Source organism: Streptopelia decaocto, assembly GCF_964273445.1.
Source record: "Streptopelia decaocto genome assembly, chromosome: 1".
NCBI lineage: Eukaryota > Metazoa > Chordata > Aves > Columbiformes > Columbidae > Streptopelia > Streptopelia decaocto.
Genome location: NC_138663.1, coordinates 9,720,912 through 9,748,736, shown reverse-complemented (window position 1 = coordinate 9,748,736; position 27,825 = coordinate 9,720,912). Strand labels below are relative to the sequence as shown.

The window sequence follows — 27,825 nt, the reverse complement described above, 5'->3', positions numbered from 1 at the left end:
ACCAGAATGCTATGTGATACCTAAGGTGAGGCAAAGAAAAGAAAAAACATCAACTAATCCCAATAACTCCTGCCTTTCAGTGCTCAGCTGGATTCTCTATAGAGAAACTTTCCTTGATGACTATAACTTACCTCTTCTCGATGTTCTTCTCCAGAGCGCTGAACATACCACCTAATAGAGGCTTGCTGGGACTTAGGAATACATTCCAGAAAAGTTGAATTAAATTCAATGCCAAAAATCACCTTTTCATCAGCAGTTTCATGACTAATGCCTGGAAAGCAAACATGGTACAGGAGATTAACCCTGACCTGCTTTTTAAAGCAATGGGAAAATAGCCTGATTCAGAACAGATGCTATGAGAATGAGTGAATTATAAAAAAGCAAAAGGAAACTTAACTTTTAGCTTAAACTATAACTATGAGGATTTAGAGGCGGCTGCTAACCTTCCTTCAGTGCAACTGGTTTTTAAGGAGGTCAATAAAACCTATATCATGAGCTTGCTCCATTTTAAAGTTGGGGCTTTCACCTTTGAGGAATTTAAAATCTGACCTGTATTTTTCCTTTAAGTAATGCAACTACTAAATCTGAGGTAAAGCTGCTAAAGGTAGATTGTACAGTCCAGTTTGTTCATCCCAAGCACTTTAAAGAAGTCACAGGACAAAAGTAAACTGAAGTTTACCTTCCCTCAGTATAATTTAAAATCCTCTGTAGTATGTTTCAGACCAAACACTGAAGGAGCCATAAGCAGATCTGGTCTCCTTTCTTGGCCTTCTGTAAACCTAAGCAAGTAATTTCTAAGCTCTGCATCTCTATTTCCCTTTCCAGTCTGTCTTATCCGTGTCTTATCTGCCTTATCATCAGTCTAAAGCTGTTTCTTATGCCCTACCAATAACAGAAATATGAAAGCAGTGGTGTCTCCTAAATCAAAAGTTAGTTCAAAAGCAAAATGAACACAATTTTGGATTGTGTTTTCAGTATAGTAAGTACCTATATGAGATCTATAGAAATTCAAGCTCTCCATGTTAAATACTTTTCTTTTATTTCACTGTACCATTGAGATTTCAGTAGAGCCAAACAACTTCATGCAGCCAATGAAGTCTCTGGGAGGGAATCTGACACAGTGGAGTACTGAATTTAAATAGGTTTTGGGGCCATAATGTTATTAATTATGGCAAATGGCATAAATAAGCCAAGAGCCTGGAGTGCCACAGGTCAGCTTTGTGGTTTTATGGCGCACAGGGGTCATCCCCAGATGGATAAAATTTCTATTGGTGACACTACATCAGGGCAAAGGATTAATACTAATTTCTGTACTAAGTCCTTTTACATTTGTTTAGTAAAGCCAACTCTTCCAGTATCTATTTTTCCTTCCCAGAAAATGTGACATTGTCAGCCTTTCTGCTAGGGTTTCTTTAACCTTGAGCTTTGCACAGTCTCAGATACCATTGTTTGGAGAGCCATGGTAAGCAGTGAGTGGGGAAATTCTCGCCCCTGGGAATGAACAGGAGTTTTGTTGTCGACTTTAATGGAAATGAGATTTTACCCTGACTTTTTAAGTATGTCTGCAAGCACACGTGTACAGTCAGAGCCTTCTGTACTGTGCAACAGAGTTAAGTCTTTGATCTTGTGGCAAGCAGCTCTGATTTCTGCAATGACTCTCGTCGAGATCTGAGGCAGGCATCCAACACCACAGTGGCACAAAAATAACTAGAGATCAATGGAAAGTCGTGGCTCGTCCCAAATCAAATGTTCAGCACAGCAATACAATCAATACTGTTTTGACTGGGTTGTTCACTTTAATAAGCAGCTAGAAGAGCCCCAGACAAACCCGAGCTTGGTTTTGAATGCTTTTCATTTATTTTACGCTGCCGCAGAGATTGCCGTGCAACCGCAGGATTTCATACTGACAGTGCTCGCTGTCAGAGAAGTGCTGCCGTTGCCAAAGGAGCAAGCCAGACCTTTTGGCATTTGAAAAGAGGGTGTGGGAAAGGGAGGGGGGGAGCTGACAGGGAGTGAGGGGGTAGACTCTTGTTAATAACAGGAGCATTTAAGTAGCTGCGGGAAGGGGAAGGGACTGGTTTGGCAGCTGGAGTTGGGCTTTGGGACTTGTGTCAAGTGTATGTGGTCAAAGAGGGGAAGATGGCATGTTCCCCATTTGCCCTTTTGGGTTTCCTCACGGGATTATCTCCCCTGTTTCTGGATGAAACATCACATGTCCCAGAAGCTACTTGAAGGGATGTGTGTGATGTTTTTGCATCACAGGCACCTCTCCCTCCCCTGGGTGAGTGCTGGGGAGCATCACCCATAAGGCATGTGAGGGTTCCATCCCATGCCAGCTGTCCCTTATCAGTCCTGGCTCTGAAAATTTTAGTGCAGGAGGGGTAATGTGTATGAAGTATAGGAAAGGCAATCACTTTAATGGTGTTATTCTGTTGAGCTCAGCAAGTTTTCACACACAGAGACCCTTACAGCAAACTCTGTTGTCAAAACGACAAAAGACAAAGAAAGGTGCAAAACACTCACTGTCTTCCACATCCCAGCATTGTGCAACGGGGTCTCCATATTTGACATCTTGCCTTCTGGCTCGCCTATGGGAAAAGCATGCAAACTTGTAACACTTCAGGCATAATTGCTGGAATTCAACAACAAAATACAGAGGAGCTCAGCAGATGTGGACTCACATTGCTCCCACCCTACTGCTGACAATTACGGTCTTAACTAAAACCAGCCTCACCCTCAAAGCAGCATGTGGCCTAGAGAGATTTGTACAATTGACATCTAGAGAAGAGCCTGTGATTTGGGAAAACCACTGGGAGGGGAAAGAGAAAAAACAAGATAAAAAATTCTGCCTAGAACAAAAAGTATGCAATATAGTGACAGAAAGCACATCTAAATCTGCTGTAGGAGCATGGAGCACGGGTCTCCCGTTGGGGTGGACTATCTTGGAAATACTTAAAAACATACTTAATGTTGTATCACATGGAAAGGATCTGAGATTCAAGAAGTGATATTCAAAATTGTGCTTAGAATCATCCCAAGGTAATACTGACTAGTAAACCAAACACGAAAATAGAGAAAAACATATGTTTTAGTTTGGTAACAAACAATTGACAAATCTGATTATCTTTCATATTTACAGATAGCAGAAATGCTTCAGACAATGGTCTGAGATGACCTGCTCCCTTCCAGTACTAACTTGCCTGCTAATCCCTGGGTGTGTTACTTAAATTTACTGTGATTTAGTGTAATTTCAGTGTAATAACATTAAAAGAAAAAAAAAAAAATGTAATTTTTTGTTTTAGTAGAAGAATTGGAGACCCATGCAGGAACTGGTTCCTCCCTCAAAGCCACAGTGGAGATAACAGGAGTGGGACCTCCTATGTGCAGAGCAATGTCTCAGCAGGAGAACGGGTTCCTGAGGCCAAGCTGTCCATTGTGGTAAAAGCTGTAGACATGCTGAAAGCACAGGCTGCTACACAGGAGAAAAATATTCAAGTAACTGATCTACTGCAGGATTCCTAAGGCCATTCACCCATCCTTTGTTTTGGAGCCACAGACTTCTGCCTTCCCACCAAACTGCACATCTGTTAAAAAGAATGGACCATCAGTCTCCATGTCCCAGCCCACCTCAGGCTTCAGCAAGCCTCATGTGTCACTAACTTTTCAGTGAGCCTGAACATTTGCTTTTCCCCTTTCATTTACGCTTCTCTGAATTTAGTTTGCTTTGGCTTTGGGGGAAAACACATAAAGTTCCTTGACACCATGACACGATAACCTATGAGTCATTAACTTCAATGGTTTGTCTAATTGCTTGGGTTCTAGCCCTATAACCTCTAAGGCAGAAAGTCTTGTTCCAGAGCCTGAACTCAGATTACAGCCCCTGACCTTCACTGCAGTGATTACTGTCAGGAAGGCTTCATCCAAAGGGGAATGAAGAGGCTGTGGAGGACCCTGTCTCAACAAGCAAGCTCAGACCTCTGGCTAAATCAGCCAAGAACTCCAAGAAACAGATCCAGCAACTAATATACTGCACTGCTAGAGCCTGCATGCTCTGTCCTAGCTGGTGAGTACAGAAAGTTCAGATGAAGCTTCTTTCACTGTGAAAAACCTGCTCTGGATGTGGTAAAATCACAATACTTGAATCTCTGTCTCCCTCTCATGGCTAGACCACAAATACAATTGATGAGAGTGACACTTTGACTCAAGTTGTGTGGGTTAGTTAAATCAGACAGAAGAAGCTTCTTCATTTAGATCAGGGAATTAAGAGTATTTTATTATTGACCACTCTGGGATTCTAGGTTAAATACCACTTTATAACTATGATGATGCCCTAGGCAAAAAGCCAAAGCTTGAAAGCTCTTGCATCTTGGGCAGAGTCAGCCACAACCTGAAACCCCGTTTGAGTATTTCACACCTTAAAGCATTCAGCATAAAAAAGGAAAGTGATGGATTTATGATGTTAGCTGCACTAGCTGAGTTACTGTCATACACATTTAAACAAAGCTACATGGTCTTCACAGCTCTTTGAGCAGAAATGTGAAACATGGCCAGACTATGATCAGATTTTAAGGCAAATGACATGCTAAGTAAAAAGGCAACAAGTTCTGATTGGGAACCTCTAAAATTCTTGCAAACAGCAAGATCTTTTACAGCATGTTGTATATTTCTTTTTCTTACCTTTTAGAAGTAGGAGCATATCTGGAACACGAGTTTCCATCCCAGGCACAGTATGGGTCTCTGGCAAGGCAGCAGTCTGCACAAGCCTTCCCATACGTGTGACATCTGTGCAGAGAGAGCTGAACCAATCCATCCCTGGAACCAATGTACAATTGTTGCTGCAAATCAGGCAAAACGAATGAATTAGGAGCGTTGTTCAAGTAGCCCATTTAAAAAGTTCCCTGCTTCAATGCCACACTTGCAGACTTTCAACCTTGCCCCAGATTTTACAAAACAAGAGAGAATTCCTCCTTTGCCATTAAATATTTCTCAGGGCTCTGTGTGAACTGGCCAGTCCCCATCCATCCCTGACAACAGGGCAGGGAGGAAAGGGGACTGCAGTCCTGGACAGACACCAGCACTCAACACCCTTACACCTCTAGATTTCTGCTGTAATAAAAAATCAGAAGCAAGCAATGGAAAGAATGGTTTAACACAAGTTTAAAAAAGAGCGGCTGGATAGTCATGACATTAAGAATCTGGGAACTAGGGATGGCCTTGCATGAATAAAACTTCATCTTCTGCTTCTGATCCTTAGGTAGGATGGGGATAATATTATTTCCCTCTCTCAACATGTGAGTAGATTGCCTGTTGAGACAAGGGTGGTCCAAGTGCTTGCTGTTGAGCCAGGGCTGGCTCATGCAGTACTTCCAGCTGGCTTGCCACCTTTTTCCAGGGGAGATGGAACCCAGCTGTGCTGTTCGTGCCTGAACGGCAAAATACCTCCTGCCGTGTGAAGAAGGCACATTGTGCCAGAGCTGCTCTGGTCACCTCTGTGGGACAGGGAAGGATGGCCCTGGAGTCACACTGCCTCCCAAATGTGTATGTATCCATCATAAAGCTCAGAGCTGCTATAAAACCATTTCCCATCAGGAGATTCCCAATTGGGATGGGCCCCTGTGACTGCAAGGATTGGACCACCCAGATTTTGAGTGCAATTTTAGATGAGGGGGATTGTTTTTCAGTCTGTGTGCACACAAATTTTAGTAGAATGAGTCCCTGATCTCTCTTGACTACTAATAAAAATAACAACAATAATAGTAATAATAATTTATTATCAGGTTGTAAAGGGAAAAGTATTTCTAGTGTCCGGAAAATGAATGTGCATTTGCTTCATTCACAAAACCCACTACCATATGACTAAAGATTTGTTTCCATTACTAGCTTAGGTATATAAATCACTGTTTGTAAGCAAATGTGAATTAGGCAAGCAAACAAGTTCAAACATATCTCCTTTTCAGATACATATTAAGAGTCACCCATGGAAAGCCTGGCCAGTAAATAACAGGCATCAACTGAAAACAACAAGCTAGATGTTCAGTGTAGCATATATCCTGTAGGAATTAAATGAATTTGTGATTACCTGCTTCTGAGAAATCTCCATGGTTGAGATAAATGAAGGGTGCTGAAAAATGAATTAGTAAGGTGTGTTAGTTTACATGTTTCCTGGTCTTAATGAAAGAGTACATAGCTTATCATAAAAAAGTAAATAAAATTACAGATCAATTTGCTTGATTTAAACAAATATTTAAACCAAAACCCCAGAAATCATTAACTTCCTGCATCCAAAAACACCTCTCATAAATTGTCCCTGCTGCTTATGAAGAAACAGACTTTAATTCTTAGAGTTTGGCAATCCACCCCATCCTAGAGACTGGCACTGAGCCTTCACATCAACTTATGTTCTTATTAAACACTATTTGAAAGGCTTAGATGGCATTTAAGGGATACATAGGCAGATCATCTGCAACAGGATGCATTTCACTGTTACAGCAAAATTTTTGCCGGTGACTGTTGTAAGAAGAGGATAAAGATTGAAGTATTATCAATTGCCTAATAGAAGATGATTAATCTAAGCCTATTGTTTAATGTTAATGCAGTCAGAGGAAATAAGGGATGTTTTTTCAGCCTTTCACCCCCTTCAGTTTTCTGGATTCAAAAACATAGGGGTAACAGCTATAAATGTTAACAATAAAAAAGTGAAGGAATGTCTGCTGAGGAAGAAAAAAGAATAACTTCTTTTTTGTTTTAAACATGATATGGTACATTTGTCCTTAACGTTCAGTTCTAAGAATGCAGCAAATCGGTGCACATGCTGAAACTGCTGATTACTTGGCAGGCCAATAAGAAATCTTGGTATTTTCAGAGTGATATTTATAGTTGGTGTCCAAGACAGTAGGAAGGAGACATAGAGACCCTTTAAGTCAAAGTTTCATTACACACATGACATATCAAAAGGCATATGAAGAAACACAGTCTCTGAAATAATTATTAAAGATCCTGTCCTTAGGCTTGGAAAACACTGTTTCTAGGTGCCAGATTCATTTATTTAATATGGGCAGACGTTCTGGCTAAGACCTCGTACAGCGCAAGGGAGAGAGGATGCGAGAGAACGTAATCAAAATACCACGGATGCGGATAAAACTTGATGAAAAAACAAGGTGAAAACTGAAGGAGACCTATATAGAGTGGGAAGCAAGCAAAACAAGAATGCAAAAAAAAATGAAGAAACAGCTACTAAATGGAAAAGAAAATCAGTAGGGAAGACACAGGACTTCATTTTCCTACTGCAACAGTATGTTAATGTCAGCTCCCTCACTAGCAACAAGGTTAATCAGAAATTGTGCCCATGCAACAGAAAGGAGGTTTGGCCTTTTTATAAGCTGTGTTTATGAAGAAGTCATTGGTGTTAGTAATGCTATAGTTACTTTTCTTCTTTATCACAAAATAAGAATAACAAAATCAAAATGCTCAAAAACATTGAGTCAGCACTGATAATCAAAACTGACTTTGTTTTACTTTCTATATTTTTTCAGTTCCCAAAGTTATTATTTTTTTTTAAATTCCCTACATCTGTTCAACATTGTTTGTTTGCTTGTTTTAAAAATACATATGATTATACTAAAATAGTCCCAATGCTGAGACAATAGAAAAATTTACATTAAAAAGAAAATAATAAACATTTGGGCTCATAATAAGCTTGCGAACTAGAACAAAGCAGGGTGAGACTTTCTATGAGTTTGAAAAATCACGGTCTGTTTGGTTTTGGACTTTTTTCAATTGACTCACCCAAAGAATACCAAGGCATTTAAAAATTTACATTGTCCCTCTGCAAACTTGAACTAGTTCCAGTAAATGCCCAACAAGACAAATGAAGCCAATTTGGACCTCGAAGTCCCCCAAATAATATTCAATTGATGTTGTGGCTGTTAAGGCTTTACCTTGAATATCTGCAGCTCTTCCAGGACCACCTCCTCCTTAGTCCACTTCTCCTTTGTGATACTCACAACTTTCAGGACTGTGCCTATGTCTGAAAAAATGTTAATGATGGAAAACGAAAAACCCAGTTATTTTTCAGTACTTATATGTCACTTCATTCTTCATAGCAACTTGATGTTAGATTTTTTTTTTTTTTTTTTTAACAATTCTTGCTGTAAACTTATGTGGCAACGAAAAACTAAAAATCTTTGTGGTCCTAAAGATAAAACTAATGCATCAACAATGAAGCTTTCAAAGAACATCTATCCCTATCTGCATCTATTTCTTTCTACATAGCACTATACAATATATCTATGGTTTTACTGTATGGTTGAGTCAACATGACTGTAGGCTGCGCCTGTCAGGGATGGTCTAACCATTCTGCTACTTCACAAACAAACACGTATGCATGACAGCACGTCCATGCTGCCAGCTAGAAGTTTATGCACATTTCCTTGAGCCAGAATTGAGGCCCATCTGACCCCCAAGAGACCCAGCTTAGGGGGCTACATTGACAGAAATTTTTTTTCTATTTTTTATAAAATTAGTTTTCATCCCATATAGCACCTAAAACAGGTTTCATTTTAATGTAGGGTGCTAAGCAATGAGCTCTTTCTTATCTTTTTTTTTTTTTTCATTTTAGGGAAATTTTTGAACAAAATCTCCAGTCTACATCAAGATCTCCACTTAATCATTACAGAAATTACTTCTTTAGAGTAACCTGGAGAGCTTATAAAAGTTGAATCAATTTATTAATTTTAACCTGAATTCCTGCTTGGTGAAAAAAGTAGCTGCTCATTTCATCTCAGACCATTACACATCCATGAATCTTGAACGACTTTAAAAAGAATCCTTAAAACTTCTCAGGTGAAGTGGACTGGATGTTGAGATGTGCAGCATGGAAATGACACAGCAAAGCTTATTCCTAAGCACTTTGAATAACATCAAAATGATGAAAAATAATGCATTATAATGGAAAGAATGAGATTTGCATTCTTGTTTTCCCAGACTACTGAAGATCTTATTACCAATCAAAGCCAGAAGTATTTCAGTTTGCCTCATGCATCAGAGTTTTTGTTTGTTTGTTTGACGTAATTGCCAAAGCTTGCATATGCACAATTTGGTTGCATCAATAAGCTTCTGATCTGTTGCTGCTCAAAGTCTCCTGGGTTATTTGATGTATCTGTGTTCAGTCTCTCTAAAGAAGATAAAATAGAAGAAAAATGTGTTTTGGGAGAAGAAAACTCACTCTTAGGGACGGTACTGCAGATAAATAAATATCTGCATATTATGGAGTGCCACCTAGTGACTGCATGGAACATGCTGGCCTTGATTTATTCTTGAAGAATTAAGATTGGTGCTGGGTAGTAACAGGTAACCTGGGAGTATTTGAGTTGCTCATGTCTCAATATAATTTTACTCATATGACAAATTTTACAGTGAAGGATAGCAAACATCTGAAAGCAACCTCTACAGCCATTAAAATAATATTTTGCACATTATAACTCGTGAATTTGTCTTTTCGGACAGCTAAGTTTTGAATTTCTTTTTCTCACTCTTATCAGAAGAAAATTAAGTTTTAGTGAGTACTCCCAAATCCTAGCCAGCTCACAGCTTGGGAATGTGCTCCTTTGCTTTCTCCGTTGACTATATTAAAGATTGCATTCAGAAAGCAACAAAGATTTTCTGTCATCACAGCTAGAGATTATTCCCAGCCCTCTCAGGCAGCACAGAAGCAAACAGCACTTTAAAGTTCTTTTTTATGACAGTGTGATATTCTCTTTGAAATTGCTGTACTTGACTTGTGGGGATCACAGAGAGAGTCTCATACCATCTTTTTTTGGAAGAGAAGAGTTGGGAGGGGAATTGGACTGAAAGACATAAATGGTGCAGGAGAGAGGCTATCTCTGGACTCACATGTGTGATAGCACAGCTGGGAAGATCTTGAAGGCTGAGACAACCCACACTTTACAAGAGGCAATGTTCTATGACAATCCACTCCTTCCCCAACTCACTTCAGAATATCCATACTTATCAAACTACACTGTACGACACCAGATTTTCTTATAGGTCAGATAAAATGCCATGTAATCCAACAGCACTGGGGTAGAATTCACATAGAAATCTTAATTTCTCTGCAGCTCGTGGCAGTAGGTCATCCACTGCCCTTGGACAAACCTTATCACCTCAATGACCCTTATTTTCACCTGCTCTGAAATGGGAGTAGCAGCAATGACCTTCTTATTAAAGCATTCAGATCTACCCGTGAGAAGTGCTTTATAAGATCTATTACTAGTAAGAGAACATCAAATTGTGGATTAAGAACAAGAAATTCCAGTGGAGTAAGACAGTACATTGTTACTTCAAAAGTGTTATGAATAGATATATTAATATTTCTCCGCATACCGTGCTGCTGGGTGATTCTAAATTTAATTACTATGGTAAAAGTAGGCATTGTCCTTAAGGCATATAACTATCATAGAATGTAAATAGATACGTAATTATCCACAAAAAAATCTGCAAAGTAGGTTTCTTCCTTGACAGAGTAGTTTAACCTCTCTCTGTTCAATCCTGATCCTCTTGTTTGGAGCTATTCATGTTGCTAAATTACATCTTTAAAAGAGTTTAAGTGGAATTGTTGCCTTAGGTTCAATTTTTCTTTCTTAGCTGTTTAATGTCATATAAGATTTAATGTTGAAGCACTATGTCATTACTGATAAAAGGAAGTACTCCTTGAAGTTATTAATGTGTTGTGGTTTTGTTTTTGTTTTGTTTTGTTTTGTTTTTTTCTTTTAATTTGCTATTGATGTACTGCCAGAGGCAATTGTAACCAGACTGCCATATAATGTAAAACCAGGTACTGAATGGTATTCAGAGGGCAAGTCCAAGTACTCTGACTCTTAAATGCTTTATCAGCTCGGGACCAGGAGGCATTAAAATCGTAATAGTAGCAATGTCTTGAGCTGATAAATTAATTTATTCTTAGCATTTACATGAAGATTTGGCACAGAATCAGGAGCATTTAAATGCTTCCTGAAGCTGCATGCATAGGAAAAGTTTGTTAATCAACAAGTTTCTTCAGGACCTGCTGGAGTAGAAGTGTTCTTAAAAGATATGGTTTCTGCAGGATGATAGTGCAAGTCCTCTCTCATACCTGTTCCTAGGAAAATAACATCATATTGCCCATCCTCTGCCATGACATGGTCCACCACAATCTGAGTCAGACGATAGTCCACATTGATTCGAGTGAATACTGGTCCTCCCGTCACTGGATAAACGGATTTGTACATCAGTGGATGGCGTTTAATGAAGCTAATGACTTCGTCGGGAAAGTCTCTGGTAGACTTTATGAGAGGATCATAGGTTTTGCTTGGACACTGAATGAAAGAGAGAGAACAAATAAGAATATTAGGAAAGAAGTACAAGTAACCTGCACATTTCTTTCTGTAGTAGAAAAGCTGCCTGGTCCAGATGAGCTGTATTGGTTTGTAAAGCACATTTTTCAGTGGCTGGTAATTTGATTCTCAATTGGAAAAGTTCAGTGTTGATTTGAAAGCATGGGAGAACACTGGCTGTGTGTCCTTCTCTGGTTCTTCAAATGTTTGTTTTCTCCATCATTTTTCCACTCTCTCCTCTTTTCATTTTTACCTCTCTTCAAAAGCTCTTTCCCTACATCTTCATTTTTCTTTTATTTTGTTCTTGCCTATTCTCCTTTACCTTTTAAAACCACCAAAAACTGCTAATTTTTTTTCAGCTCACTCATTTGTGCTACCACTCAGAAATATAAATCCTCTGTTCCTTTTAGTTATATGCCCATAGCTGCAACTACCTATAGATTCACGCAAGCTTTGAAAAAAGAAAAAATGTATAGGCTTTTCTTCTTTCTCAGTGAGAGATTTTGATAGGCTGAATTAAAACTTGGAGGAGAGATGAGCTTCCTTAGCTTCTCTAACATACTCAGGAAACGAAGGAAGCATTAGAAATGAGAAATTGTCTGTTCGATGTTGGATAAATGTTGAATTAATTAATATTTATTGCACTAACATATCTGTAAACACAAACTACTAAAAGCTACACAATTTTTTTTTTTTTTTTTTAGTTTTAACACCAAATCATCTCTAAGATCAATATTAAGGCATGTCTTAATATTCACATCATTATCAACGATAATGAAAATACATTATTGATGTTCATGTCGTATATTCATTACTGTGACACACTTAGAACATTTTTAACCATATTTTTGAGCCAGCATAGTTTGGTTATAAACAATCCAATAATGTAGGAAAACACTGAATTTTTATTTAAATATTTAGAAACTTGTATATAATGCCATAATAGATGTCATCAGTATAAGCCACTTCACAAAGTTGGTCTTGTGAATAAGTCACAAATTAAATCCATATTCAAGTAGAAATCAAGCTTTCTGTGAGAACACTTGTGAAGCTAATAAGAAATCGGGTTGCTCAGTGATTTTTCTCATCCCAAAGAAGCACTTGGTCATCATTACTTCATTTTTTGAAAGCACTACTTTTAAACCAGAGTAATTCTCATTATGGGCTCAGTTCTTCTGCGATAAATTTTACCTCCTCATTCCCTGCCCCTATCATGGATGCTTTATCACACTGGATATTTTACAAAGACAAGGAAATCAAGTTTGGAGTGAAGGAGACCCGTCACGCTGTCTAGCTTTCATTTCAGGGCACAGGTACCAACATAGTTATATCTGCCGCATGCTGACCAAACTAGCGCAGGTATCAGTATAACGACTTTCAACAGCAAGTGTAGAGTGCCCTCCGGTGGCCAGCAGTGGAGAATCGCAACTATTTAAAGGGCAGGATCTACTCACAGGTCAAAGTTCTTCTGCTTTTTGTATTTCCGCTCCTCTTATCGAAGCTCAGTTTCTGCCCTGTTGATACAAAGAGCCAGAACTGGGCAAGAGCAGCACCAGGATGCTGCCATGTTAGGCTAATGGCTTGATTACTCTCAGGAGATGATACACTCAGAGCTATTGTGGCAGAAGGCCCCTAGTTAATGCTTTAACTACGTTCATTTTTCCAGACCTATCTTTTTTCTTGTCTATGTAATCAGACGCCGTAACTTTTCAGTGAACTGAACCTCCTACACCTCTCGTTTATTTTTCTTCTAATAAAGGCAGATTCTCCAGCTGCCAGACGATCCCTGCAGCTCATTATTTCTCAGAAGTTACTTTCCTTATTAATCCACATGGCTGAAACTCCTGTCCATGCCCACAGTTCGGCTGCTGCAGCATCCTTTTCTCTGGCTTTGAACAGCACAGTCTCATCCTGTTCTGGTCCAGAGCTCTGCTACAGTGATCACTCCCTCAGACACTTCCCCAGTGTTGGTAATTTACTGCTGGGTTTGGTTCCCACCTCTGTTAGACTGACAAACTAATCAATTCAGCTGTATTTTTTCATTTACACAAAATAAGCTGTCTCTCACACGTCTTGCTTGAAGACCACCCACAAACCTACCTGCAAGGTCAGGCATGTTGATGACCCATCATCTCTCATGCTCACCCTTCTCAGTTTTCCTTTTCCTAGCTATTTGTATCTTCCATCCCTTTACGCTTAGTATCTAATCTTTATCTGAGAAAGCTTCTTTGGAATGGGAAGGCATCCAGATGTGCTATGGGTGCGCTACAAATCCTGGATAATAAGACAACTAACTGGAAACACTGTTCCAGTTGGTGACATCCTTTTACATATAAACTGTTAATTGCTTCTTTTTCAAGTTTTTATCCAAGTAATCCCTGTGTTCCCTGCCAGGTGGAGCCATAACACAGTCTATGAAGAAAGAAATATGAATAAATAGTGCCTTTGTAGTCTGCCAGGAGAAAGTTTTGTGGTCAAGTTGCTCTGCAATCCTGCCTCATGGCTAATTTAGATAGAGAACACTTTAGTTCATGTTCCCAAATCTCCGCTTTGACACACATTCAATCTATGGTGCTAGTTAAGGGCTTGTGGTTAGGATTTGCTTCACTATGTAAAGTTTTTTTAAAACATTTGACTTAGGAAGAACACACACAGCACTCAAGGGCTGAGCATGTCCCTCCTCCATTGCTCCTAAACTCCCTTCTCATGGCTGACAGCTCCATCCACTAGCAGCGAATACATTCCCACAGGTCAGGACCAGCCTCAACTCTTTTCTCCCTTGGATTTCCACTGCCCTTTCTCTGACTGGGCTGAGAGATACACACAGCTAAAAAGGGGACGTATCCTCCACCCAGTGGGTACAGGTATTATGTACCCATGCCTAAGGATGAATTCTTCATGCAGTAAATGCATCTAATACAATGCAGTATCATTTTAATCACATACAGTTCTATATGAACATGCACCTGTATAAATACCCTAAATGCAAAGACAATAGCAACTAGTTAAGCAAAAAAATTCTGACTGAGGATAACATTCTCAAAGTATCAGAGACTATCCGTATGCTGGGAAATTGAACAGGTTAGTGAAGCACCAATCAGCTGATATTCTACATCCACTCCTATGGCCACATCACAAATGCCTGTTGGGGGCAGTTCCTGGTCTACCTTAGACCTCAAACACTGTCCCAGCATTGACTGGGAGGGTGCCAGATGAAGCAGGCATAAACTATGGCAAAGCCTGTACTAGCATAAAACAGTACAGTGACTGTGGGTCTGCGCTTGAATCTGACCACTGGTTTTATTTAACAGAGATGTAGCCTAAGTGATTTAAGAGACTGGAATTTATTTCTAATCCTTGCTTGGACCGATTTTTATGTAAGTGCCCACTTGCTTAGCCTAGTTTCAATACATAAGAGTTAAGCCTGTGCATCCTTATCTTCATAAACACTCTGGAATTGTTTACTGAAAATAGGTCTTAGGCTTCTGAATCACTTAAAAGATTTTGAAAATTTATCCATGGACAGTAAACCTGTGCCAGTTTGAGCTAAGATATATTCCATGGCATATTCAGTCATTTTATTTCAATATACAATTTAGCATACAGCTGTGAAAGAACTGACAAGAAATTTGTATCATTGTCTTGTGATAACTGCTCAAGGACATCCCTTGAAAAAAAAAAAAGTTAAAAAATGTTTAATAGGAAACATGATGTATTGCAGGGAGTTATCCCTAGGGGGTTTATGGTAGCATTTCTGTAAGAGCTTGACCCTCTGTCTTGCTGAGTATGATCTTTGACATTCTATTTTCTGCTATGTTTTCAAAAATTGAAGTCTTTACAAGGTTGCACCGTTGAAGTGGGCTGTAGTCATCTTGTTTTTTTAAGAGAACAATATCAGTTAAATAATTTCACAAAGGAATACATGCTTTTGTATTATATAGACAAAGAGACTACAGAAAAGTGTGATAAAAAAAGGAAAAAAAAATAAGACAATTTAGATTTTAGACTTTGTGGTCAAAAGATAAAATGAATCATAATACAGGAGAAATTATTCATACAGCACAATAAATACACAGAAACTGAATCACATGCACACTTGCTACATGAGCAGTCCTTCAGGAATTATTGTTTCCCCTTACCTTTAGAACAACCAAGGCCTGAGCCTTTGTCACTTACACCAGAATCAGACCTCAAAAACTCTACTGATTTCAAAAGCATGCTTGTCTTTGCAGGGGCTGTTTGTTAGAATCGATAGATAGAAACACATGTGCTTTAGTTGTCTTTCGATTAAAATTTTGCATCAATTTATTCTATACATAATGAGAAATAATTTTATTTCTTCACTTCCTCCAACCTCCAATAACTCTCTTGCCCCTCACAGAGTACCAGATGTAGATTTTTCCATATATGTGCATTTTCTGTGGTTCATGTTCTCACCCACTACTCTGAGTACAGTCCACATCTTCTGGAAATTCAATGATTCAATGATTACTCCCCTATACAGTACTCAATACCAGAAGTTCATTTCTATGTGAAAAATTGGAGTAACCCCACAGATCTTAAAGATGTCCTAGATGTATGCCAAAAATGCACCAACAGAGGAAGATGAGAGACATGACATCACTTACTGGAAAATGCTAGGATAAAGTATCTACTGATATGGAACTATAAAGTTGTTACAGTAATCCCAAAGGCCCAAACCTTAGCATGCATGATATAGGGAAATCTCTGCCAGCTTGTGCAGCTAATTTAGTAGAAACAAGGACTAAAGGTCTGATCCAAAGATCTGTTTGAGTCAACAGTGGGCTTTGGATCCCATCCTAAGACAGCACGACCACCAAGAACAGCTGAGCAGGTGTGACCCTGTTATGCTTGGCCAAGGGAGCTACTTCCAGAGGCTTCACTCACTGTGGCATGATGAATGGAACATGGTAATGAAAAATTCATTTTGGCCACCCTTTGGCAAAGTCCTCAGGCAGCTGTTTAAAGCTGTGTCCACCCATAGCTGCAGAACAATTCCTGTAGGCTTGTGCTTCCTTTTATAGCAATCAATAGGATGTCTGATGATAAAGGCTTCATGGCCAAGTGCGTGAGTGAAGCAGCCTTTCACCTCTGAAAATGTGAGTTCACATCCTGTTCCATGTCTCGTGATAATGATATCGATGTTCTCTGCCCAGTTCACAATGGACATTTATTCACATCATCAGCACCAGATGCTGTCTCAGATATGTGACATCTCACACTGGAGACAATAAGAGATTAGCATTTATATCATATGTCATAGAAGTGGCTTGGATTACTCCAATAGTTACAGTTTTTCCAGTGCCTTCTGTGTCAGCTGGATTTGACAATAATCACCCTGGCCTAAGTCCTAATCCCAGAATATCTGCAAAGATGCCTTTTCATTCTCTCACCTTGTATTTGTATCAAAATGTAGCCAGGAGGTGGTAAATTAAGGCTAATCTTTCTCAAATAAAAGCAAATGCACACTAACTTAGCAACACTGCACACATGTAAGCTTTTCTCATATTTTCACTTGTTTTATTAAATTTGCAGCTTAACAGAGTGCTGGATGTGTAGATCTCACACAATACCAAGATATACAGTGTGACTGTGTTAACATTATGTGAGAAATCTGGCCAAGATTTTCAAAAGCTGGCACCAGAATTAGGCTCCTAAATTAACCTCCAATATGCCAAAATGTATATAGTGCTCCACACCTTTCCGTGAAGTCAGTAACAGCTGTTGGATCTAACACCTATTAAAATTGTGACAATTATTTGGGACCTTACCTATAAGGTATGTAAAAAAATACCCTTTTCGTTTAACAATGCATCTTTAGTTCAGCAGCATTGTTGTCTACCGATAATTTTGAAACAGAAGGCTGTTCTGTGTGAGCTTCAAAAGGGTTTCTATTTCAAGTGTGTTAAAAATCACAGTTTAAAAGTCACTTGTCACATTAAGCCTTAGACCCATTTAACAATTATATTCAAACACCCATAGGCTACAACAGGGACTTGATCATATTGAGTGCAGTAGGCATCTGCTTGGTGGATTTTGAAATATCCAGGCTTGGAATTTTTGTGTATTTCACAAGGAGAACTAAGTACCACACCAGCAAGTCACTGTCTTGGGAGCATCTGAGCAGTGCCAGAGGCCTGGAACAGGCTGACCAGGGAGGTTGTGGAGTCATCTTCTCTGGAGATATTCAAAGCCCACCTGGACCTGTTCCTGTGTGATCTGCTCTGGTGAACCTCCTTTAGCAGGTGGGTTGGACTAGATGATCTCTAGAGGTCCCTTCCAACCCTAATCATACTGTAATTCTGTGATCTGAAGTAAACAGCATGAAACATAAAGGAAAGAAATATTTCTTAAATCTCTCCCATATTGGGGAATCAGCTGTCTTAGTCTGGGCTTCCTTCCTGGGGGAGAGGTCCCTCTGTCCCAGGCATGTGGATCAGAGCCACCTGGGAGCTCTTTCCTGTTGAAGGTGTTTCACTTTTCGTGGGATAATTACCTCTCAGCCTAGCCAAAAGTAGTAGGAATGTTGCTCAGATGTTAACCTGGAAGAAAATCTCCTCTTAAAAGCTCTCTATATTAAGTGCTGTAGGTACTGGAACGCCAGACCTGGCCTTAGAGGGAGTAAATTAATCACATGGTCCTTTTCTCCCAACCTCTCAGTGAACAAATATTTAACTATCAAGGAGATATGGCATTCTCCTACAACATAATGTAAATTATTCCAAGCTCTAAATAACTTCCCTTATCACTGATCTTTCAAGAAAAATCAGAGAAACAGAAGAATTAACTTCAATTAGTCACTCTTGTGTTAAATGAGGACCCTCCTCACAAAAAACTGAACTTTATTTGTATAAGTTTACAGAAAAACGCGAAGTCTGAGTCCTGAGGGGTTAAAATGTGACACCAAGGACTGGTATGAGCTTCCAGGATGCCCAGAAGTACTTTAGAAAATGGGCTACCTATAGGTTTACAATCTTCTGTGGATTAGATGACAGCTAATAGATGGCTCTAAGGGTTTAGGCACTTATGTGTCATTGGAGATTCAACCATGCGCTATTCTGAAGAAGAAAACTGGGTTCCTGAATGGCCTAAAGAGTCTGTTTAGAGCTGCACAATGCATTTTGCATATGGATATGCCTGCAAAAAGCCTTATTGTTTCTCTACAGCCTGAATTGGTTGTGCCAGAAGGACTGGACTCTCAGAAGGAAGACTTCCGTACTAACCTTGGAGCTTTTCAGGACAAGCCTGGAAGAGGATAGCAGAGAGGGGAACGAGTCAAGTTCTGCAGGAGGCAAACAGTGCAAATTTTAAATGGAATCAGCCTCACTCAGTTCCCACTACAAAAAGTAGAAACAAAACAAAGTCCCTACAAATAAAATGAAGTCCCTATTTTTATATTTTTTAAGATAGGGTTTGCATCCCACTAGATGTGCGAGATTCATTCTACATTGTTCCAGTGTTTGTCTCAAGTATTTAGTATTATTTTTTCATTTAAAACACTTGTGGTTTTGATAAAAAAGACTGAAACAAGAGAACATTAATTTGAGACTAACTGGGCTGAGACCAGCTAGGTGAGTGAACTTGACTTTGCAGGTGGCACTTTGCAATTCCCTGATGACCTCTGCCAGCAGGAAAGGTGACTGGGTTTCAAAAGGCTGCTATGAACTAAGGGGTGATTCATGTTGCGGAAAACAGGTTGGTAAGTAAGAGGAGGTGGAGGAGGCTTTCTCAGGAAAATAAACACATAATGTGAAACATTTCACTTAATTAAGCAGCCCCTTTTACAGTGGTGAGATCAAAGGACAGAGGAATTGGAGAAGCAAAGAATGCAGTCTGTTCCATAAAAGATCAGGTGGAAGAGGAAGATAAGTTTGAATATAACAAGGGAAAACTGTGCAACCTCAATGTTTTATGAACACATTTATTAAAGCAGCAAAGCTAACCAGACAAGAGTACAGGGGGAGGTTTTTTGGCAGACACTATTTCTCTGTGGCTCAGCCAAGTCCCAATGGGATGGACATGACATCTTGAGCAGCCTGTGCACTTGATGAGCGGAAGAAATAAAGGAAGGGGGTTCATTGAAGAAAGGAAGAAAAAACAATATATCGAGAAAAAGATGGAAAACATAACAGTAGAATCTGAGGGCTTGTAAAGGAGTTTGTTTTAAAAACAAATTAAAAAAAAAATCAGAAGCTCAGGGCCGTATTCAGATTTAATTGAAAAGAGGTGAGACATTCTTCAAATGAACAAAAGTAATATGCTGAGTTGTTTCTTCTTGGAGCAAAAAAGTGACTTAAACTGCAAGAATCTTACTTTACTGATGCAGTGCTTTGTTTGGAACCTTTGGCAAATCAGTTAGTAAAATATCCAGATATATCAAAAATATTTGTTGTTGCCTTGGGTAGCAGTTACTGTCCTATGTTGTGTAGTACATCAGCCTGTTAGTTTGCATCTTTAAACACTGACATTTCTCTGAAAATCTGATCTCAGTTACGTTTACTCATCATCAATGAAATCAGAATTTCCAAATGGGCACTGTGAGTTGCTCTGATACTGCAATTGTTACAGCTAAATAAATAGGCTAGATTTTATTTTTTCTCCTAATTCACTGAAAATCTTGTTCAAATTCCTTCTGTAATTACTGGGAGGGCATTATGAAAACACTGTTTCAGAATACAGAACACTCTTTAAAGAAAGCCCTTGATGATTTCTTTATCAATGGATAATTTCCTCAGTGAAACCCTAAGACACTAGAAGAAAACTGAATTTGTTATTTGGGGACAGCTGCAGATATGCAAGTCCAATTTTTAAAGAGCTAAAGAAGACAAAGCACAAGCTCTGACAGTTTTCAAAGCTGCAGGGTTTTTCTGTCTCTTTCTTTTTTTTTTTTTTTTTTTTTCACAGCTTCAATATTGAAATGGATTTGAAGCCTTGCCTCTCTTTAATTCCCATTATTTCCACTTACTCTTTAATACCGCTGGGAGAAGTTAGAATAAAAGAGCTGTACGATTTGCAGCATCAATGGTGTGCAGCGTGCTGGTGATGCCCAGTGGCCCTGTTCAGCGGTCTCCGCACGACAGCAGAGGGCAGGCGGACCCTGCAGCAGCATTGGGACCTTGGGCAAGGGCTCCTGCTGCCTGCACATTGCTCAGCATTGCGAATGCATGATATCATGGTCATGTCGGGAGTTTATCTCTGACACAAATTGCCACAGGAAGCATTTTGTCAAAATTTCAATATCAAAGAACTCACAGCCTCTACAGTGAAACAGCTTTATTTACTTAGGAGATAAAGGCAGCTGAGCAGAAAGTTAAATTAGGGTAAGCAGTCTCCTGCTTCTGTATAAATGCTGGAAGGAAGTTAATGCTTCTCTCAAAGCCAAACATCAAAAGAAACACATTTCCTAGTATAGCCATTTTTAGACTTTGCTAGTAACTTAAAATATGAGAAATATAAAACCAGGCAGTGCTGGCTATGATAATTGTAGGCAACACTTAGGTAGAGCTTAAATTTAAAAAAATGTTCTAGTAACTTAAAAAAGGATAGATTATCCCTCTTTGGCTTTGTACTGAGCATTCCTGAACCACCTTGTAGCTGGCAAGAAATTATGAAATTAATCTTTAAGGAAGTGTATTTCAGCATTCACATTACAGTGTTCTGCAGGGGTGTAGCATGCTGCTTCTTTTTCTTGCCTTTGAGCACTGTGCTGCTTTTTCAGATCCCAGCCTAAATCTGTTCATATCCAGAGGCACAGCCCATTATGAGACCGTGAATCTACTTATTTGGGTACCCTATATAAAACTATTGAGCCCAAAATCTGTTGCAGTCCACCTTACTAAGACAAAAGGTGCAGCAATACATTTACCTTATCCACATAGCAAATATTACAGATAGCTTTCTTCTGAGAGCTTTCTTCGGTAAAATCCACTTCCCTTCTCAGTCCTTGGTCAGACAAACTCCTACAGAAATTCACTGAGTATGGAGGTCCTAAGGATTTTTATGAGACCATTTTCTCACACATGTTATCAGGTGCTTAAAGGAAGCGGTTGGAGAGTTAAGGGAAACTTATGGAAAATATCCATTTATCTTTAAACTTTTCAACTTTTAAAATACTTGCAAGCATGGATATTCAAATTAGTGATAAAAATCAGCATTGACATGCTTCAGCATGACATATTTCCTTCCTTGCGAATCCCCACTCAGCCATGTGATGGCTAATACACTCAAAAATGCAATGAGCTTATGACCCGTCTATCTGTGCAGAGTGTTCATCCTTATGGGGCACTCGGAGTTTTTTGAGGGAGTTATTTTAATCTCTTTAGATGCCATGGGACCAGCTATTGTTCTCACTGGCACCATTTTTGTACTTAAAAATCAGTTCATCTGCACTTCTTAACCCATAATGGAGTTGCAAAAAAAAAATAATCTTCTTTTCTGGGGGCATTATGTATTCCATGTGAGAGATAGATGCCTAAGCCTACAGTGCCTAAATTGTCTAAATTAGGAGCTCATTTGCTCCAGCAGCACAGATCCTAGGAAGGCCAAATCAATCTCTGGAGCTGCCTTAGTCTTTATAGAGAACTGTGATTTGCCTGCAGTTGAGAGGAGTGAATCAGAGCTCACGGCCTGACCTGCTGAAACCTGGGACCACTGAGTGCAGCAAAAAGCATGGGCCTAGGCCATGCAACTGGGTGTATTGGAAAGATGATGAAGAAAACACAAGGAAATGGGTGAAAAGAAAAGCTAAATAAGGTAGGTAATGTGGCTTGCATCAAAGGTCACACCAGTGTTGACGTCAGAGAAATAGTGCAGAAACATTCAGATGCCTTCTAGCCAAGGTACCCGCAGCAGTCCAGTTCAGTGGGTCAGTCCTGGGCTGGATTTATGCAGCTGCCTGATACTGGTTCACTGAGTACCTGACCAAGATAGTATAAAGCCATCCTTGATAATATCTGCCTTATTCTTAAATCATTGTTCTTTTGTACTCTAGATATGAAGGATTTCTGAAAATTGTGATGACTTTTTTGAAGTAGATGATTTTTTTTTTTAATACTGTTTTCTTCCTCAGCTGTAATGTAGGTCCATGCTTTTTTCTTCTTCTTCTTTTTAATACCAAGAGAGAAATGGGGGAAGAATTTTTTAATAACTCTTTCAAAACTTTCTTCTTTGTTTTGTCCTGATTGTTGAATCTGAAGTCTAAGAGACTGGGATTTAGAAGTGTTTCCAGATATTAAATTTCTCTTTTCTTCCTAGCACTTATCTTTCATCTCATAAAATTTCCAGCAACTCCTTATTTTTCTTGAAAACACAACACATCCACAAACACACATCATAATAGAATCAATGACCGCATCTCAAGGAACAGGTTTTTAACAGACACAAAGATAACAGAAATACAAAACTTCAAATAAATACAACATCATAGCTTAATGCTTCATAAAGAAATGCCTTTGGCTTTTTATGAAGTGTTGGTGCCTCAGAGGTGATCTCAACAGACAGAAATACAGCTGTACAGTAGGAGACCACAATACGAGAGACAATCAGGAAATAGACAGTCTGGACACAATGTTATCTCAGAGACATGGAAAAATGTATATTTATATACCTATAGGGTAGGTAGAAGTCTGAGCTGTCAACAGAAGGCAAAGGGTTGAGAGGATAATTTGAAACATCCTGAGTGGAAAATATAAATTACTGATCTGGGGAGGGGTGTGAAGTATGATTGCTTTTGTGTAAAAATAGAAGTATATAATTATGGAGACACTTACTGTACCAGGTCTGGGATACGGGATGCGACCTTCATATTGTACCCACCGATGGTCCACACTCTCTTTGTGAGCATAAGGGCCATTGAAAACAGCCCTGATATCTGCCATGCTGTACACACAAACTGCAGAGCCCTTGAAGACAGAGCTGAAAAAGAAGATGGATTAATATGGATATTGTAAACACCTCTTAAGTGCATGCTGTCCAGCAAATTAACTAATTTCACAGAGTATAACAGAGTTTGGATCAACCCTACAAATGAGAGCTGATGTAAGTGCTGCTAAATAACAGACAATGTGCACAAGTCTGATAACTACAGATATTTCATGTTACTGCCATGAGAGTTTAAACCTTTGCTTTTTTAAAACCTGGAACTAGCCTTTGGGACCACTTGATAGACTGTCGTTTTTTCCTAATGGCTGACAGTTTTCAGATATCATTTATTAGCTATTTTGATTAGAATTTTACGGAAATGAAGGACATTCCTTTACATTGTATTCATATCTGGAAGTCCGTACGTTAGTGATATTACAGGTGATGCTCTTGAGAATTACAGGTTGCATTAGACAGACAATAAAAAAGGTAGAAATAAACATTCCTTTTTCTACTCTTTTTTTTTTTTTTTTTAAACATATTTTCCTAAAATAAAACCCAAAGAGTTCAGTTTCCCAGAGAACACCATTGCAGGTTGTTGAGTGGTATGTACTTTAGTTATTTCATATGCCGTTAGATTCATTGTGCAACATTTCATTCAATTTTAAATATTTAAAGTGGTTATTTATTCTATGGAGCCACTGTGGTGGCTGCTTCTGAGTTAAGGAGTGCCTTGGCAATTTTTCATTGTACTCATACTGTTCAGCATTTGGCTAGTCCATATTATTTACACATATTTATTTACACATTATTTATTCAGAGGTTCTGGAGACAAAACAAATAATTATTTATTTCCTTGCTGACAATTCTATATAGACCACATCACTATTGCAGCTGAGGGGTTCATTAATTAATCTATCTATTGCCTCTTGATAAAGATGTGTTATTCTTCCATCAACTGCTGTCTATGTAAACACCAAAATATTTCTTTAGAGCATAGTGGGTTTTGATCCTAAGAAACAGCTGATGTGATACTATCACCTACAGGAATAATGCTTCACAACAATGATTTGCCTTAAATAAGAAATATTGGTTGCTTAAAAAAACATGATTGAAATTTGTAAATTCAACTCAATGAGGATAATATAAACTAGCATGCTTTTTGATGGTTAAAATTTCATTATTTTGTATAATCATTCTCAAAAGTCAGGCACACAAAGTTTAGAAACACAATTCATATTTCCACTTTCGAAAATATTGCCCTTAGTGTCTACAGCTCCAATATTACAAGACTTATTCAAGCAGTTTCTCACTGTTCTTGTGAATCAGGATCTTGTAATAGAAGGGTTTAATAAAAGGCCTTAGTAACATCTTCAGAATTTGTTTCCAGAGGCAAATGTGATTCTAACACATACCTTGTTGTAGTGAAGACTCCATATACCAGTGGGTTTCTCTCATCTCTTGTAGAAAGTAAGAATATATCTTCTGCAATGGGAGAAATGTTTTGTTTTGTTTTTTTTTTTTATTTATTTATTTTTATTTTTAATTAAACACCACTGAATACTTCTGCATTTACAATTTATAATCTGGACATTTGTAAATATACATTAAAGCTTTATTTTTGTCTGAATTCTAATTTATGGCATGTGAATTTGTGCTAATATTCTGAAGTTTGTCCATTTGCAGATAGTCTGGTTTTTATAAAGGATTGGAATTTCATTTTCCAGCTTTTGGAGTGAGAGGGGAAAAACCCCACATTTCTGATCAGATTAATTCCAGTTACAATCAGGGACTTCTGACAAAAGTCAGAGGTATTACCAGGACTGTTTCAGAAGTAAAATCAGAGCAAGACATAGTTCTTCTAAAAAAAAAAAAAAACAACAAAAAAGGCCCAAGAAAAACTGATGTTAAAATAGAACATTAAAGATAAATCAACTTACGTAGCTCATCAAAATGTGTGTCTGCTCCTTCAGGACCAGGTATTGAACATACTAGCCTGGCTTTCAGAAACGTAGTCCACTTGTTTATTAGGCTCCTTTGACCTCCCATATCATTCTAATAAAAATAAAAAAATTAAAGGACTTAAAAAAAGAAGCGCTTTATCATATGATATTTGATAGTAACAGAGTATTGACTGTGCTTCTTCAGGCTGATTCCACAGTTTGATCTTAGTACAACAACTAAAAACCCTTTTTTTCTTTTTTTTTTTTTCTTTTCCAAAGAGAGTGTAGGACGTCCTTTTTATAGGTAGCTCCAGTAGTCACTTCTAAGTTCAGACAATGGGCAGTTTTCTTACTTATACTCAAATCTGTTTGCAAAGCTCTCTCACCAGTTCTACAGCTGGGATCCTATGAGAACATAAGTCTATATCACATGATTTCTTGTTCCGTGTGGTGTTATTTTTTGCAATCAGCTGTTTTTCAAGATTTATTTAAAAACCTGATGATAATACAGAATATGTTGGATAGATCTCTTAAAAAAAAAAAAAAAAAAGAAAGAAGAAAATGAAAAAAACATATTCATCAGTGGTTCTTGTAATGTAAATACTGTGCAGTTTGTTTTGTGTACATAGTACACATAGATATACACATTCCAGGGAAAAACAGTCACATTATTTTAATAATCATTGTTATGGAAATATCAGTCTCCACAAAAGGAATTTTTATTTCATTTATTTTACTATGGGTTTCCAAGATATGAGCATATTTACCTGAATTTCCTTTAGACACTGGAGAAAGAAAAAATCCTATAAAGGGTCATTTGAAATTTGAATTACCCTTCTGTTGGGTAGATGACTTATTGACTTGGATCAATAGAAGGGTGTGGGTAAATTGGATCTTAGATGAAAGTTTTAAATTTTAACATGCTGGAACTAGAAGTTTGCTTAGGAGTTTACGTTCTTCCTTTGAGTACCAGAAAAGTCTAATCAATACAGTTATCTGTCCCCTTTGGCCCCAAATAACAGATCTATTTAGGTTCCACAATGTTATGTAGGCCCCTATTTTTTTCATAGTCAAAAACCGTAAGGACAATGATATTTCAGCAGATACCAAGAATTCAAACACTTCAGAGAAATTTTTATTACCAACAGCAGTCACACAGCTATAGGTTCTGAATTACCCATGAAGGTGCCTCCTTCTTTAATTTATAAACTTTGAAGCTTAGGTGATCTGTGTTGTAAATTCAAGCACCACAAATTTGGTCATGAGCATTCATCCTCTCCAGATTCATCAGGAGAAATTACTTATATATATATATATATATATATATATATATATATATATATATTATAATTGGCTATGAGACTCTGAAGGTATAGAACCAGCCAGAAGGGAACACTGGGTCATGGAAATTACAAGGTATTTCCATAGATTCTATTTAGCCCTCCAAAGCTGTATCATAAATATCACAGACATTCAGAAAGATGGTTTAAATGCTGAACTTCACAAGGAGTAACACTTCCCTGGTAACTCACTCTAACCATTTTCCCTTTTCATGTACTTGCTACTTCTAAATGGGTTAACTCAGTTGGAAATGATTCCTGTTAATCTATCGCCTTTGGAACTCCTGTTCTTACAAGAATTGCCACCTCCTTCCTTTATTTTCTGAGGTCCTGCCAAGCCTGAAGCTTTGCATCTAGCCAACAGATTTATTACAAAGGTGTCAAAATTAGCAGCCTGGAGCCAATAAGAAAAAGAAGCTCTGCATGTGTGTGTTCTGTTCAAAGGCATGGAAGATAAACTTTGCTGTGTAATTAAAACAAAACAGTTACAAAGATGCAACAAAGAATCCTAAAAAGGAAGAAGCCTTAAGCTTTTGCTTCCTCTAGCAACTCAGATTAGCTAAGCAATTCTCACATTGCAGGGCTTCCACTTTGATTTCTGGTGGATGCGGTGCAGCATTGTAGGACTCTGAGATGTCTCCAACTGCTTGGCCAGGATCAGAAAGTCAGGAGGAAGCAAGACGTGATGAGGCTGGAATGGGAAAATCATGCTTGTCTAGCTTCTGCTCCTGTCGTCACAGGCATTCCGCGTTTGCAGGAGATGGGAAAATACACACTTGTGTTTTACTACCCTTAAGCTGTGATCCAACAGACCATTTTCACAGATGCTTATTTTAAATATATCAGTAGTTTCACTGAGTTCCTAAAGAGTGGTGTGAACCAAATACTGTGTTCAAAGGAAGCAGTCTTAGCAAGTGCTATATGCTTTGAAGTATAAGATTCCCCTGGATTTAAGATGTATCTATATTTCCTCACTCTCAAGCCAAGACACATGCTACTTGAATTTAAGAGACATTAGAAAAGACATTCACTAGGTGTGCCTTACATATTCGAAAGTTGCCAATAACACTGTGCAGTTTGTAAAGGAGCAAGGGGAATTCAACGACCAGCCAGCACTCTGTCAGCTACCAAATCCTTCTGAAGCCAGAGAGTGAAAAATTTATGGTGCAGAAATTGAAAGTCTGAAAAGACCTTTCACTGATTTAGAGAGTTGCACACCTAATATGCTGATATAACCTCCAACATGCTTCTTCCCATTGCCATGGGTAAATGAAACAAAATGTACAAATGTGC

General features: G+C 38.4%; 1 protein-coding gene across 1 annotated transcript in view; it reads right to left on the bottom strand.

The window, feature by feature from the left end:
* The window catches only part of SEMA3D (semaphorin 3D), a 147,271-nt gene that overhangs the window by 19,386 nt on the left and 100,060 nt on the right, over positions 1 to 27,825 (bottom strand). Inside the window, 9 exon segments of the mRNA XM_082045235.1 lie at positions 132 to 271; positions 2,524 to 2,588; positions 4,678 to 4,835; positions 6,080 to 6,121; positions 7,938 to 8,026; positions 11,129 to 11,351; positions 23,159 to 23,303; positions 24,665 to 24,734; positions 25,190 to 25,304. Coding sequence (XP_081901361.1) covers positions 132 to 271; positions 2,524 to 2,588; positions 4,678 to 4,835; positions 6,080 to 6,121; positions 7,938 to 8,026; positions 11,129 to 11,351; positions 23,159 to 23,303; positions 24,665 to 24,734; positions 25,190 to 25,304 — 1,047 coding nt within the window.